This window comes from Nomascus leucogenys, chromosome 3, assembly GCF_006542625.1.
Source record: "Nomascus leucogenys isolate Asia chromosome 3, Asia_NLE_v1, whole genome shotgun sequence".
Lineage (NCBI taxonomy): Eukaryota > Metazoa > Chordata > Mammalia > Primates > Hylobatidae > Nomascus > Nomascus leucogenys.
In genome coordinates this window covers 111,307,528-111,321,527 of record NC_044383.1, presented here as the reverse complement: position 1 = coordinate 111,321,527, position 14,000 = coordinate 111,307,528, and the positions used below count along the sequence as shown (strand labels likewise).

Below are 14,000 nucleotides of genomic sequence, written 5' to 3'. Positions count from 1 at the left end.
TTTATTTCATTGAGCAGTGGTCTGTAGTTCTTGAAGAGGTCCTTCACATCCCTTGTAAGTTGGATTCCTAGGTATTTTATTCTCTTTGAAGCAATTGTGAATGGGAGTTCACTCATGATTAGGCTCTCTGTTTGTCTGTGATTGGTGTACAAGAATGCTTGTGAGTTTTGTACATTGATTTTGTATCCTGAGACTTTGCTGAAGTTGCTTATCAGCTTGAGGAGATTTTGGGCTGAGACAATGGGGTTTTCTAGATATACAATCATGTCATCTGCAAACAGGGACAGTTTGACTTCCTCTTTTCCTAATTGAATACCCTTTATTTCCTTCTCCTGCCTGATTGCCCTGGCCAGAACTTCTAACACTATGTTGAATAGGAGTGCTGAGAGAGGGCATCCCTGTCTTGTGCCAGTTTTCAAAGGGAATGCTTCCAGTTTTTGCCCATTCAGTATGATATTGGCTGTGGGTTTGTCATAGATAGCTCTTATTATTTTGAGATACATCCCATCACTTTTAATTTTTGACTTAGAAACTTTTCTTCTTAACTCAGACTTTAGTATCTAATCTGTGGTATAAACAGTGTAAAATGAATTTTTGCATGACATTGAACAAATATTCTGATACCTCCAACAAAATTTAGTTTGCCTACTTGCTTTAAATTTAATATTAAAACTATTACGAAATAGACTTGGTTTTGTAATGACTAAGTCTACAAACTAGATTTATTTTTGTGATAACTAAGATAACTAAAGAAGACATTTGAAAATTAGCACATATTTTGCATAGGCTAAGAATTTACATTAAGCAGAAAACTCATTGTTAAGATAAAAAATGGTGTTTCATAAGTGACTGAAAAATACTTTGCATTAAGAGGCAATGAGGCAGTGGCTCACGCCTGTAATCCAACACTTTGGGAGGCTGAGGCGGGCGGATCACCTGAGATTAGGAGTTCGAGATCAGCCTGGTCAACATGGTGAAACCTCGTCCCTACTAAAAATACAAAATTAGCCGGGCTTGGTGGTGGGCACCTGTAATCCCAGCTACTCGGGAGACTGATGCACGAGAATCTCTTGAGCCCGGGAGGCGAAGATTGCAGTGAGCTGAGATAGCACCTTGCACTCCACCCTGGGTGACAAGAGCGAGACTCCATCTCAAAAAAACAAAAAAAAAAATAAAAAAAAAGGAATAATAAGATTCAAATAAAAATGGCTAAGTAAAGTTGCTCTTAATGTGGTGGGTTATGTTTTCATAAAAATATTCTATACATTAATTCTAGATATGTTTGTATATTTTTATCTTACTATAAAAATCATACTTGTAAGTATCTTGATCATGAGGAAAAAAATTTTAATGTTCATCCTGATTACCTGCCAAAATACAATTATAAATAAAAATTTTGATTTCTAAGCACAAGTCGAATCGCTTCATAATACTATGTCATGTATTAAATTGGGCTATCCATTTGAGAAAAAGGTAAAAACTCACTAAGAGAGAAGTAATATTTATAAATAAGTAAGATAAAATTTTGTTTCATTTAGAATACTAATTAAAATGATGAATTAATAGATTATCAAACCTTGCTTAGATTAGCAAATTTAACAAAGGTATAATCATTTAAAACTCACCAGTGTAAATACAGAATTTTCTTTAAAAATCAGCAGCAAGAAAAGAGACTGTTATGTATTATAATTTAAGATATTGTAATTTAAGATGTAATTTAAGGTATAATTTAGAGAGAAATTACAAATCAATTGATGAGGGGAAAGTCATCCCATAAACACAGTTGGGTTAGATGGTTTCAATTTGGAAAAAATATTACTTCAGGTACCCAATGCATAATAAACACTAAAATAAATTATGGTTGGATTAAAGAGTTAAAATATTAAAAAATCAAATAGTTAAAGGAAGAAAATTGAACTTTTAATCAAACTTCTGAATAAATGATTTTTTAAATTTAGAAGCAACATATTTACAAAAGATATACAGAGATATGTAAATATATAAAAATATGTGTTCATATGACATATGTGCTTGTGTATTTGACCACAAAGAGAATAATATATTTAGTCAAACAAAAATAAAAAAATTAAACAATACATATGCAAATCAATTAAGTAAAAAAAAAAAACAACTACCACTCAAATAAAAAGGAAGAAATAGAAAACAGGGAAAATGTGGAGACAATAATGCCAGAAGTGGAGTTTAAATATCGAAATAAAGAGCTCATACAATTTGATAATAAAAATATGTCCCAATCTGTCCCACATCAATGGGTAAAGGGTATGAACAGAAAATTTTAAAAGGGGGCATTATAAACTCAAAAATACATGAATTTATATTCAGTTTACAAGCAAACAGGAAAATATAAAATACAAGAAAAAATATTTTAAAATCATTAAATTAATATTTAAAAAATACTTAAAATGCCAACAAATGCTCATACTGAAACAGGTCCTCAAACTTTCTAGGTGGAATTATAAATTGATTCATTCCTTTTAGAAAGCAAATTGCCAATATGTGCTAAATACTAAAAACTTAGATATTCTTTAACCCAGTCATTCTACCTTTATAAATATATGCTTTCAAAGGTATAAAATATGGAAAAAAAATTCTAGATGAATATTATCAATACATTATTTATAATACACAATTTTTTTAAATCCCAGAACAAACCAAGCAAGCCTTGGTATCCAACAGTGGAGGAATATTTAAGCAAGTGTTACACAGTTCATGGTTAATGAAATAAATGTTTTGAAAACTACTTAGTAATATGAGAAATGTTTGCAATGTTAGGTGAAAATAGTAATGATATTAAATTATTTGAACATCGTGACTAAAACTTTTTAAAAAGCCATTTAAATAGGGTGAAAGACCAAGGGCACACAATAAGATGTTAGGAGTAAGTATACTGGAGCGGCAGAATTCTGGGTGAATATTTTCCCTCTCTTTTCCAAATTTCTATCTGATGTTATATCACCCTGATAAACAAATCATTTGGAAATCAAAATATGGTTGGGCGTGGTGGCTCATACCTGTAATCCCAGCACTTTGGGAGGCTGAGGCAGGTGGACCACTTGAGGTCAGGAGTTTGAGACCAACCTGGCCAACATGGTGAAACCCTGTCTCTACTGAAAAAACAAAAATTACTCGGGCATGGTGGCTCATGCCTGTAATCCCAGCTACTTGGGAGGCTGAGGCATGAGAATTGCTTGAGCCTGGGAGGCGAAGGTTGCAGTGAGCCGAGATCGTGCCATTGTACTCCAGGCTGGGGAACAGAGCGAGGCTCTGTCTCAAAATAAATAAATAAATAACAATATTTACTAAAATTATGAACTAATTAAAACATATACCTATAGTAGGGTACAAATATATGTGTGTGTGTGTGTGTGTGTGTGTGTGTGTGTATATATATACACATATATACTTTCACAACAAAATTTTAAATACATTTAGTTATCATGATTGAAAGCATTTATATGAAAATATGTGATAATTGTTTACCTGGAGGCATTATGTGAGAAATTCTTCATTTCTTTTTCACAAATTCCTACCATCTTCCTATTTTATATTTATAAACGGTGAAAGATATATTTATGAAAAGAAAGCCTTACAGTATAAAACAAATATTAATTCACTCAGTAATATCTCCTCATGGGTTTCTGTTGTAATAATAGGAATGTTTCATGGGGCAAAACATAATTTAAAGGTCCAACAAAAAAGGTAAAGTTTTAAAGTCATGCTTAAAAGAGAAAGAAAAATGAAACCATTTATACTCCAAACAAATCATAAAATATGACTTAAACAGACAGAAACTTCACAAAACCCAAATCCCACCAGAAAGTAGGCTCTTTGCTACAATGTAATAATGTCAACTGATTCCATGGTTCTTTTCCTTTAAGCTATTTAAAAGGTAATCCCTTTTAAAGCCCTGACCTTTTAGCTATTACCTCAAAAGGGAACCAGCATTTATGCTTTCTCTTAACAGTTTATCTACATTTGTTACAACTGTGGGAAGTTGTTAGAGCATTCAGTAAATTCCCCGTGGTCAGCTTCTTTTTCTTCCTTTACATTATAGTCCATTTAAGGTTGGGTTAAGAGATTACAGTAATAAATGTATGTATTTTGTGTTACATCAGTTTATTCGGAATTTCCCCAACGTATAATGCTGCAGTGGTGCTCATTCCAAATCCAGTTGTAGAACCAGGCTAACTTGGAATTGTTTTTACAGCTTTCCAAAGGATATAAAGTGCACTTATGAATAACTGTTAAGTAGAATAACTTAACAGTACTCTTAAGTTCCTACTGGTCTTTGTTTTGTTTGAAACTGAGCAGTAGCTTTGAATAAACTAAAAAGGCAAGAGAAAGTGGGGAAAGGCCTCGTTTTCTAGTTGTTCTTTAGTGGAATGAAAAATAGCTGTACTGAGCAACCGATGCAGTGATCTGAAATGGCCCTAAAACAAGATGGGTGACTGTGGATGAATTTGCCTCCTACAAGGAAAACAAAGAAAACTTTAGGCCAAATATCTTTAGACATCACTTCTGTTAGAAAGCCAGGTCATCTAAACTATTTCAAAAATTTCTTCCAATTGCTAAAAATGCAACAAGTTATTTCATACAATACTTTTCCTTACTATATTTATAAACTAGTATGTGAATTTGGTATAGTAAATCTGTACATTTACTATATGCTCATTTATAGCCTTAGAATATACTTTTACTTCCAATTGTATTCATAATTATTAAATTTTAAACATTTTCTGGCAATTCAAGTTCCATTTATCTGGTGCTAAGTCTCCAAGAAGTAATTGCAGAATTGTGCTTAAAAGATAATTAGGCCAATTTAGAGATTATTTCCAAAAATAAATTTGGCAAAGGGTAGAAACCACATAAGGCAAAGTGTACACACACATATGATTTTCTAAAGTAAGATCTTTTAAAACTTTCAAACTTCAACAGATCCCTATACTACAGACATCAAATCCAAAGTTTTCTGGTTGAATTTACTGGCTGACCTCCCATAGGAGAGTCTTCCCTGGCTGTTTGCTTGGCTAACTGTCAACACATCTAGGTCTGAGCTCAAATTGCCTGCTAGGTCTTGATTACTTGCATGATTATCAAAGAAAGATGAAAAGTGGGATTCATAAAATCCCTAAGTCCTGATTTTAGCTATGAGCTTTTATTTCACCAGATTTGCAAAAAAGCAAAATAATCAGTTCAATTTAATGTAATTTATATTATTTTATTATTATTATACTTTTAAGTTTTAGGGTACATGTGCACAATGTGCAGGTTTGTTACATATGTATCCATGTGCCATGTTGGTGTGCTGCACCCATTAACTCGTCATTTAGCATTAGGTATATCTCCTAATGCTATCCCTCCCCCCTCCCCCCACCCCACAACAGTCCCCAGAGTGTGATGCTCCCCTTCCTGTGTCCATGTGTTCTCATTGTTCAATTCCCACCTATGAGTGAGAACATGCGGTGTTTGGTTTTTTGTCCTTGTGACAGTTTACTGAGAATGATGATTCCAAGTTTCATCCATGTCCCTACAAAGGACATGAACTCATCATTTTTTATGGCTGCATAGTATTCCATGGTGTATATGTGTCACATTTTCTTAATCCAGTCTATCGTTGTTGGACATTTGGGTTGGTTCCAAGTCTTTGCTATTGTGAATAGTGCCGCAATAAACATACGTGTGCATGTGTCTTTACAGTGGCATGATTTATAGTCCTTTGGGTATATACCCAGTAATGGAATGGCTGCGTCAAATGGTATTCAATTTAACGTAATTTCTAAGTGATCAACAATGTCAGCAAGGAAAGAAAAGCAAAAGATTGCAAGGATTCAAAGCCTATATAATTGAGAAGTAATTATAGTACACGTGGAAGACTAGAACTTATACTTTTATATCACTTTTATGCTATTTTTTCCCATAAAGTACATCCTCATTTTTAAATGTAATATAAGGACTTCAATGTCTTAAGTCAATATATGACATTGTGTGGCCTCATTAAATTTTGAAGAGTAATGCAAATAATAAGAATATACATTGTTTATCTATAAACATTTTCAGTTTAATTATATAATTACTTTTCTAAAATAAAAGAGCAAATACTCTTTTTCTACATACCTGCATTAAGACAGTTATAATTCACTTCAATATTGTAAATATTGTTCAGTCATATCCAGATGTACATGTTTTTTCTTTTCATCCTAAAAGTTATCTCACCTTGCACTTTGGACACTTCTGGGCATTCCTCTGCCCATGCTCAATTTCGCTGGCCCAGTGACGCAACAATTTGTCTCCTTTTTTGTACTCCTTGCAGTTAACACCTTCATGCCAAGGAGAGTGGCACTTAAAACACCAGATGAATTGGCAGGTAGGGCACTGGATCTGTGTAAGAAAAAAATCATATTAATTACTAGTGGATATACTGAAAGTGTCTAAAAGGATAAGAAGGTGATGCTTGGGGAAATTAGCTAAAAGTTTATAATTTAAAATACCTCCCCCTCTATAAGACCCAAACTACACTAAGATATAAATACTCTGTTACTACAGGAAAGAACTGCTTTGGCAAGGATGACTTGGCTATTTGTAGGCTGTACTGGAGTTAAACATTTGGTTCTGGAAACCAATTTAGCTTTAAGAAAATCTCCCAGATTTAAGTGCAGTCTCCCAGATTGAACCTGAAGGCTCACAAGGCCCCAAATCCACACACTCAGGCTGCCCTTTAATTCACCTTTCCCTTGAACGAATTACCCAGCCATTTACATTGTCTTCTTAAGAATGGCTTATTTCATTTTATTTTTAAGCCCCACAGATGCTTCATCAAATAAAAAACACAGTAGCAGTCTGGGTGTGGTGGCTTATGCCTGTAATCCTAGCATTTTGGGAGGCTGAGGCAGGTAGATCACTTGAGGTCAGGAGTTAAAGACCAGCCTGGCCAACATGGTGAAACCCCATTTCTACTAAAAATACAAAAATTAGGTGGGCATGTTGGTGCACGCTTGTAATCCCAGCTACTCAGGAGGATGACACGAGACATGAGAATCACTTGAACCCAGGAGGCAGAGGTTGCAGTTGAGCCGAGATTGTGCCACTGCACTCCAGCCTGGGCGACAGAGACCATCTCAAAACAACAACAACAATAAAAACACGGTAACAAACAAACTGCTAGAACAGCATTTGCTATGAAGCAGCATCTAAAATAATGGATACTCCTGGTTTGCTACCAATGTAAGGCAGGCTAATTATAAAAACAATGCAAAGCATTCTATTATTAGAAATATATCAATATAGCAGCCCTGTGGCCTGTACTTAGAAAACCATCAGAAATGGGCCTTCATATTTCACTATGTGGAGGGGTATATGACAGTGCACGTGTAAGTTTAATAAGAATATCTGTCTTCCACTTGACATGGAGGATATTTTATCTGACTTCCTTTATTTTGAATGATAGTGGAATATTCCACTCATACACATTATTTCCACTCCTAACTCTCTAAAAGCATATGGGTATAACCTGACTTACAGAGGCCCATGTGATTACAATGGATTAATAAAATGTCTCATTATGAATGATATTTATAACTGACCACTCTCTTTGCTCCTCTATGTCAAGTCACTGCAGCACGTGTGAATTTACTGACTACATTTTAAAGGTTGGTTAGAATTTCCTTTTTGGAAAACAACTTTTTTGACAATGGAGGTTCTACTATATAGATTAATTAGCTGAATGGCAATTACAATCACAGCTCTTCTGTTAATAACTCAAAGCACTGAATTTTCACTTATGTCAAGAATGGATAATGCTCCTCTTGTGCAAATATGAAGTAAAAGTACTTTTGTCATTAACTTTACATAAAAATGGTATTCTGTCATAAGGCTTAAAAGATTTTCATGTTTATTTATTTATTAAAATTCTGTTCAATGGTAGTATCTGTGTTGAATATATTACATGCATTATTTATTTTCATCCTCAAAATAATGCTGGAAGGTAGATATGAACATCATCAGTTTACAGATGATGAAAATGAGACGCAGATAGATTAAATAACTTGCTGAAGGCAACACAGCACATATGTGTTAAGAAGGAATTTAAACGTAAGTTTGTCTGGCTCCAAGTTTAGCATACTTTTCACTATACGTCTTATACTAAACGGCATTTGTTCTTTGACAATTGACAACTTAAAATGTAGTAGTCAAAGATGGTCATATCATTAAACTATTCAATAAGTCAGAATTCCATACGATTACCAAGATAAGGTGAACTTTGAAAATTCTTTTCAAGATCTACTCTATATAAATTGAGAAACTACTTGGTTTAAGTGAAAAAATGAAAAAAGAAAAAAAGGATGTTACTCTTTAGTTATTTAAAATAACTGTTTTTTCCTTTTTAATCATTACAATTAAAATACATCTTTTTAAAAGAAAACAAGTTGAAGTAAATGAGATTCAGCTAAGAAAACAATATAAAATGTTTACTTCCATTTGCCATTGAGCAATGAAGACTAGATGTAAATATCACATGGAGCCTTCCTTTCCAATATAATGAATGAAATGAGGAAAGAAGGAAAAAAATTGCTTTTCTTTATGCATCTAACATTAAGTCAGAAGACCTGAATAGTTAATTCAGTTATCTTCTATTGGACATTATTCAAAATTCTGAATCTCTAGATTCCAGCATCATTAAATAAACTTTTTGAAAAGATCTCTCTAGTTTTTAATCAGTCTTAGATTATATTTATGAAATATTAGAATGAATGTAAAGATGCTTTGAAACTGGGATTCGCTCTATAAATGTCAGACATTTAATGGCTCAAAGATCTTTGTGATTAAGTGCTGAACTATCACATTTGTGAATCTCTAATGAAGACAATTATTGCAATGCATGATTCTCCTAAGGCATCAGAATAATAAAGAATCTGACACTTCGTGTCCAAACCAGGGATTCTGGTTTAAAATAAACAACCAAGTCCTACTGCAGATCCTACTGCAAATCCTCACCAACAGCACAGACTTAGTGGGAAACTGTGACCAGAGTTATGGGGCAGGCTCCCAAGTGAATATGAGTAAGTTAAATTCATACTGGATTGCTTACTATCTCTCACTGAAAACATCAGAATCACTCTTCATTTGTTTTGGATTAAAACCATGAAAGGACTAATAGCCAACTCCAACAACTTTGGTATTAGAAGACTACATCTGAAATTGTCCCAGATTTTTTGTTCTGAAGATGCCTCATTCATTTTGAACTTAACCATATTCAAAATTGGCCTTACACAAACACATACAGACATCAACACTGCATCTTCCTCCACTCTTTTATTTACAGTTATTCTTCCACATGTAATGCTATCTCACAACCACAGACCCACCATATGGAGTGCCTGCTTTCTTAGTAATTAGTCACACAGAAATCATCATGCCCTGTCCTTGTGGCTCAAAGTGTGGTTGCAGGGCCAGAAACATCAGCATCATCTGAGAACTTGTTGGAAACACAGAATTCATGAATCCTTAGACCTTAGAGCCAAAAGTGCACATTTTCACAAGGTCCGAAGGTGATTCATACGCATCCTAAAGTTTGAGAGGCACTGCTCTATGCCATGTGACTGCATCGCCCAGGCCACAATTTGTTGGACCAGGAATGAGTCCCTAAGCCAAAAACATGTATTCACTAGTTGGCAAGCTGCCTAAGCAGTGGCATGAGCTTTGTGTAGCAGGGGAGCACATTGTTGAATGGAGATTAGCCAAGATAGATTTTTCTCCTTGAGGAGTGTCATGGAGATACAAAGGATGCCTTCATGGAGGCAAAGACAGGGAAGAGCTAAATGACTACAGTGCAGACCACTGGAGAAGGACACAGACACTGACTTCTGGTGAGATGACAGAAGGGCTCTCACACTACCAGAGCTTGTGTTTGATTCTCTATGAGGCCTGCCTGGGCAGCTGCGGAGAGTATTTTCCTGCCCTTCCTACTCCCCATGGAGCCTTACAGTAAACCTCACTAATTGAGGTAGCCCAAGAAACAGTACATTTCTGCTTCTGGTAACTGGAAGAGTCCAGTGAATTAAATCTATTAAAATCTTATCTTGATCAAATGCTCCTTTCTTCAAGATGTCTTCCCTATTTCTTGCAACCAGATTCAGTACCTTTCTTATGGAACTTCCATTAGGGATGTAGATGTCTAATCTCTCCAACAGCCCACAGGTTCACTCTTCAGTGAACTGTGTTTGTCAAAGGCTTTGTCTCATGTAAAATGAACGATTTTGCACACAGTTTAGGTATCACGTATCAGTTAACATTAAATGAATTCAAAGAAAAACCAACATATCCAATTTATGATTAGTGGCTGAGATGGTATTACTAATTCCTATATTATCAGATGATGTTTACTTAATACATTGTCCTAATGAACTTTTACTGAGCACTATGATCAATGCACAAACTCTTCTGAAAGAGGCAAGCAGGGCTTCAGGTGCTTCAAGAATAAAGTTATCAGAGCTAAGAATCTTAATTAGCTTTCTCCAGAACCCACGAAAGATAAAAGAACTTTACATTAGATTTTTGACTTTTGAATACCCTTAGTTTTACCAGAAATCTGTGCTATACTGAGATGAAAGTACACCGACTCACCTGCCCTAAGAAAATGGCATTTTCTCCTGATACTTCATCAAGTCGAATAAGGAAACAACCCACAAAATAAAAACAGTGTCTAAAACCAAAAAAACCCCAGATTATTATTTTCCTGCCTAAATTCTAGATACCCCTATACACATCATTATTTTAAATAAATCACAAAATCATTACTTACCAAATTCAAAATATTAGACAACATCCATGTGTAAAGTAGCACTGCAAATATAAGAGCTGATTCAGTTTTCCAAAAAGGATTTGCTTTACTCAGGTTCAGATTCTCAATAATGAAGCACATTTATCAATTCATTTTCCCATCCAACAAATATTTATTGGGCAACTTCAAGTAGCAGGAACTGCCTATGTTGATTGTACGCAGAAAAAAATGAAAATACTTGTCCTTAAGGAACTTACTGGGGTCTGACAGATATAAACCAAAAGAGCTATAAAGGCATATAGTAACTGCTAGAATAGAAGCTGGAATAAGTGGGTGCCATGGAAAGAGGCTTCAGTGAAGCTGGAACATAAGCGTTCAGAGAGAATGTGGCCTTCAACAATGAGTAGAATGTTACTGGGACAAGTGATGAGGTAACACTTTAAGTAGAGGGTCCATCCTGAGCCACCACACAGAGGCCCAAGAGCACATGATATATTGGGGAAACAGCAAGTGTTCTAACGTAGCCTGAACAGAGATGTCCCTTCAGCTAGCTCAACCCTGATCCTTGCTAAGTGTACAATAAACGGAGCCAGTAAGTTCCTATAATCCTGGCCTGTCCCCCCAAATATACCATGGTCCAGAAACTCTGCATAGGAAACATGTAAAAATCACAGCTGTCAGATTCGGGTATGTCCTAAAGAAACTAACCAAAATGGTAAATAATTGGGAAATCTTGTAGTTATAAAAATGTTTTAAAAACTGAAGATGCTTTTCTTGAAGATGAGATGTGGAGAGGTACAGCACGTTATAGAGGGGAGAAAATGAGTCTTGATGCACGGCTTCAAATACTTTCAAGGAAGCACTGTTTGCTCCCTTATAACATCAAATCCTAAAGCCAGAGTGGTGGCAATGGAAAGAAATTCTCCATATGGGAAAACATGTTTTGATTTCTTGTTTTTAATCTTACTCCCTGAGACTTCACTGCCTACTTGGGGATCTCTCCCTGCATGGAAATGCCAGTAACATGCAGTCTTCATGAGGCACTGCACCCTTGAACACAGTCCAAATGTGGCCAAGTGATCCTTGCCTTAGTTTCTCACAGCACAGCTAAAACTAAGCTGGAAAGGGAAAGAGAAACTTTCCTAAAGGCTGAGGACCAACAGCAGACCAAAACAAAACAAAACAAAACAAATAAAACCACACACACACATACACACACACAAAACGCATGACAAGGTAAGCTATATTGAGACATGGTGCTTATTTATATAAATAACCTTACTGAACTCCCTCAACATTGGTTTCCTTTTACATATGCAACACAATTATTTATTGCACAATGCATTCACCTCAATACTAGCTTTTATGTTCAAGCTGGACTCATGCTTTTCTTGGACAGCATGTCAGAACTTGAGGATGGGGGTCGTTTGAAAAAGTACTCTCTCCCTAATTTGAAAATCCCTGTTTCATATCAGTCCATCTTGCTCCTACCACCTGGAAACACCTTAAGCATTTACAGACTCTTCCTGTGAATCCAGAGAGCAAAGCCCAGAGAAGTATTTGTCTGGGTCTATTTCTTGTCTGAGGACCCACTTCTTCACTGGTGAACACAAAGGGTACTGGAAAATTCTTCCCTGATTTGCATAGCCCAAAGTCCTGGCCAGAAAAATGTGGTATCATCCTGTTTTGAACAAGATGTCCTGTTCTGAACACAACAGAATCAGGATAACATCTCACAAGAGGTACTCACATAAAGTAGCAAGAGGTCCATTGTGTTACAGTGTACAAAAGGAAATGGGAATATTCTCTGTGACCAATAAGTGAAGGCAGGAGGGAAGTATACCTCAGCCTAAAGGTAACAATGAATTATTTCAAATCTGAGGTTTTTGAAAACGGAAAGGAATGATTCTATTAACAAGTTCCTTAACAAAAGCAGTGTTCAGAGTCTGCATGGCCAACCGGTAGGCATATTGTAGAGGGGATCCGTGCACTGTGTAGACAGCCCCAGTAGATTCTCTTACAAATCTAAGTAGGTAAATATGGAAAGATAGTAGTGGAGAGGGTCACTGATAAGAAATGTAAGGTCTTCACTTCTTTCAGAATATCTTCCAGACCATTTTATAATGAACACCACACTTGGCCTACTTTCACACACTATCTCGGGGGCCATCAGAGAGAGACGATTCTTCACTTGTTCATTGTGCTAAAGACCCAATGACAATAGGATAAAGGGAAAACAGTTCTTGGTACCAGTGCAGGTCAATTTATCCTAGCTGCAAGATTTGATTATTACTATAGTTTTTTTTTTAAGGTGAAGTGTAGGCTAAAATATAAGATAAATTCCAACATTTGGCTGTTAGAAGTTCAAGCCCAAGTTAAAAACCTCTAAAAATATTGTGTCTAATTTATGCATCAAAAAAGCAAACAAAGAACAGCCTCAGCAAAAACACTTCATTAGTAACTGAAGAAAGAAATGCTAATATAATTTAGTAGGCTTGCATCATAGCTGAGTGTTACACATTTTTTCAAGGGTAATGTATGTAATACACACTTTGTTTACACTGGCGTCTATCAACAGGGCTAGACGACTTTAACTGTCTCATAAATCTATGCCAACAACAATTTAAGAAACTACACTTTTTTTCTATGGGCTCCTGACATGAGTGATACATTAATCCCAAGAGAAATCAGTGTGTGTTGTAAGCTACCCTAACCTTGCAGGGAAGATGCACAACTAGATTCTCCATTTGTAAACACTGTCAACTTAAAGTGATGGTGTCAGGGAAAACCAGAACAAAGCGGCATACTCATTACACATTCACGGGAAAGCTTTACACATTCTTACATATGGGAAACAGTTCTCAAGTTATCTTTACCAGAAGGAAGGTTAAGCACGTTTTAAAGTACACTAGTTCACAACAACCGGTTTTGACTGTATTCTTAAAGCCCTTAGAAAATTCTTTTACCACAGGAGAAAATATTTGTGTAGTGTTTATAAAATGTAATTTCTACTCAGAGGGTTTATAAGCAAGAAAAAAAGACAGCTAGAGAGATAAGGTAAGCACACAGACAGAGTTTCTCCAGGGAATTTTATTGGCTTTTTTCCTTCACCAGGGGTGAAAGATGCGTCAAAAGTGCCATTGTATAAATTATCAAGATTCTGCTTAACGTTTGTGGGAAGAAGAGTGGGGATTATTATTAG

The 14,000-nt window shown here is 35.5% G+C and overlaps 1 protein-coding gene across 1 annotated transcript in view; it reads right to left on the bottom strand.

Moving 5' to 3' along the window:
* The window catches only part of RNF217 (ring finger protein 217), a 136,406-nt gene that overhangs the window by 31,068 nt on the left and 91,338 nt on the right, over positions 1-14,000 (bottom strand). Inside the window, exon 3 of the mRNA XM_030809632.1 lies at positions 6,235-6,399. Coding sequence (XP_030665492.1) covers positions 6,235-6,399 — 165 coding nt within the window. The remainder of the gene's footprint in view (positions 1-6,234; positions 6,400-14,000) is intronic.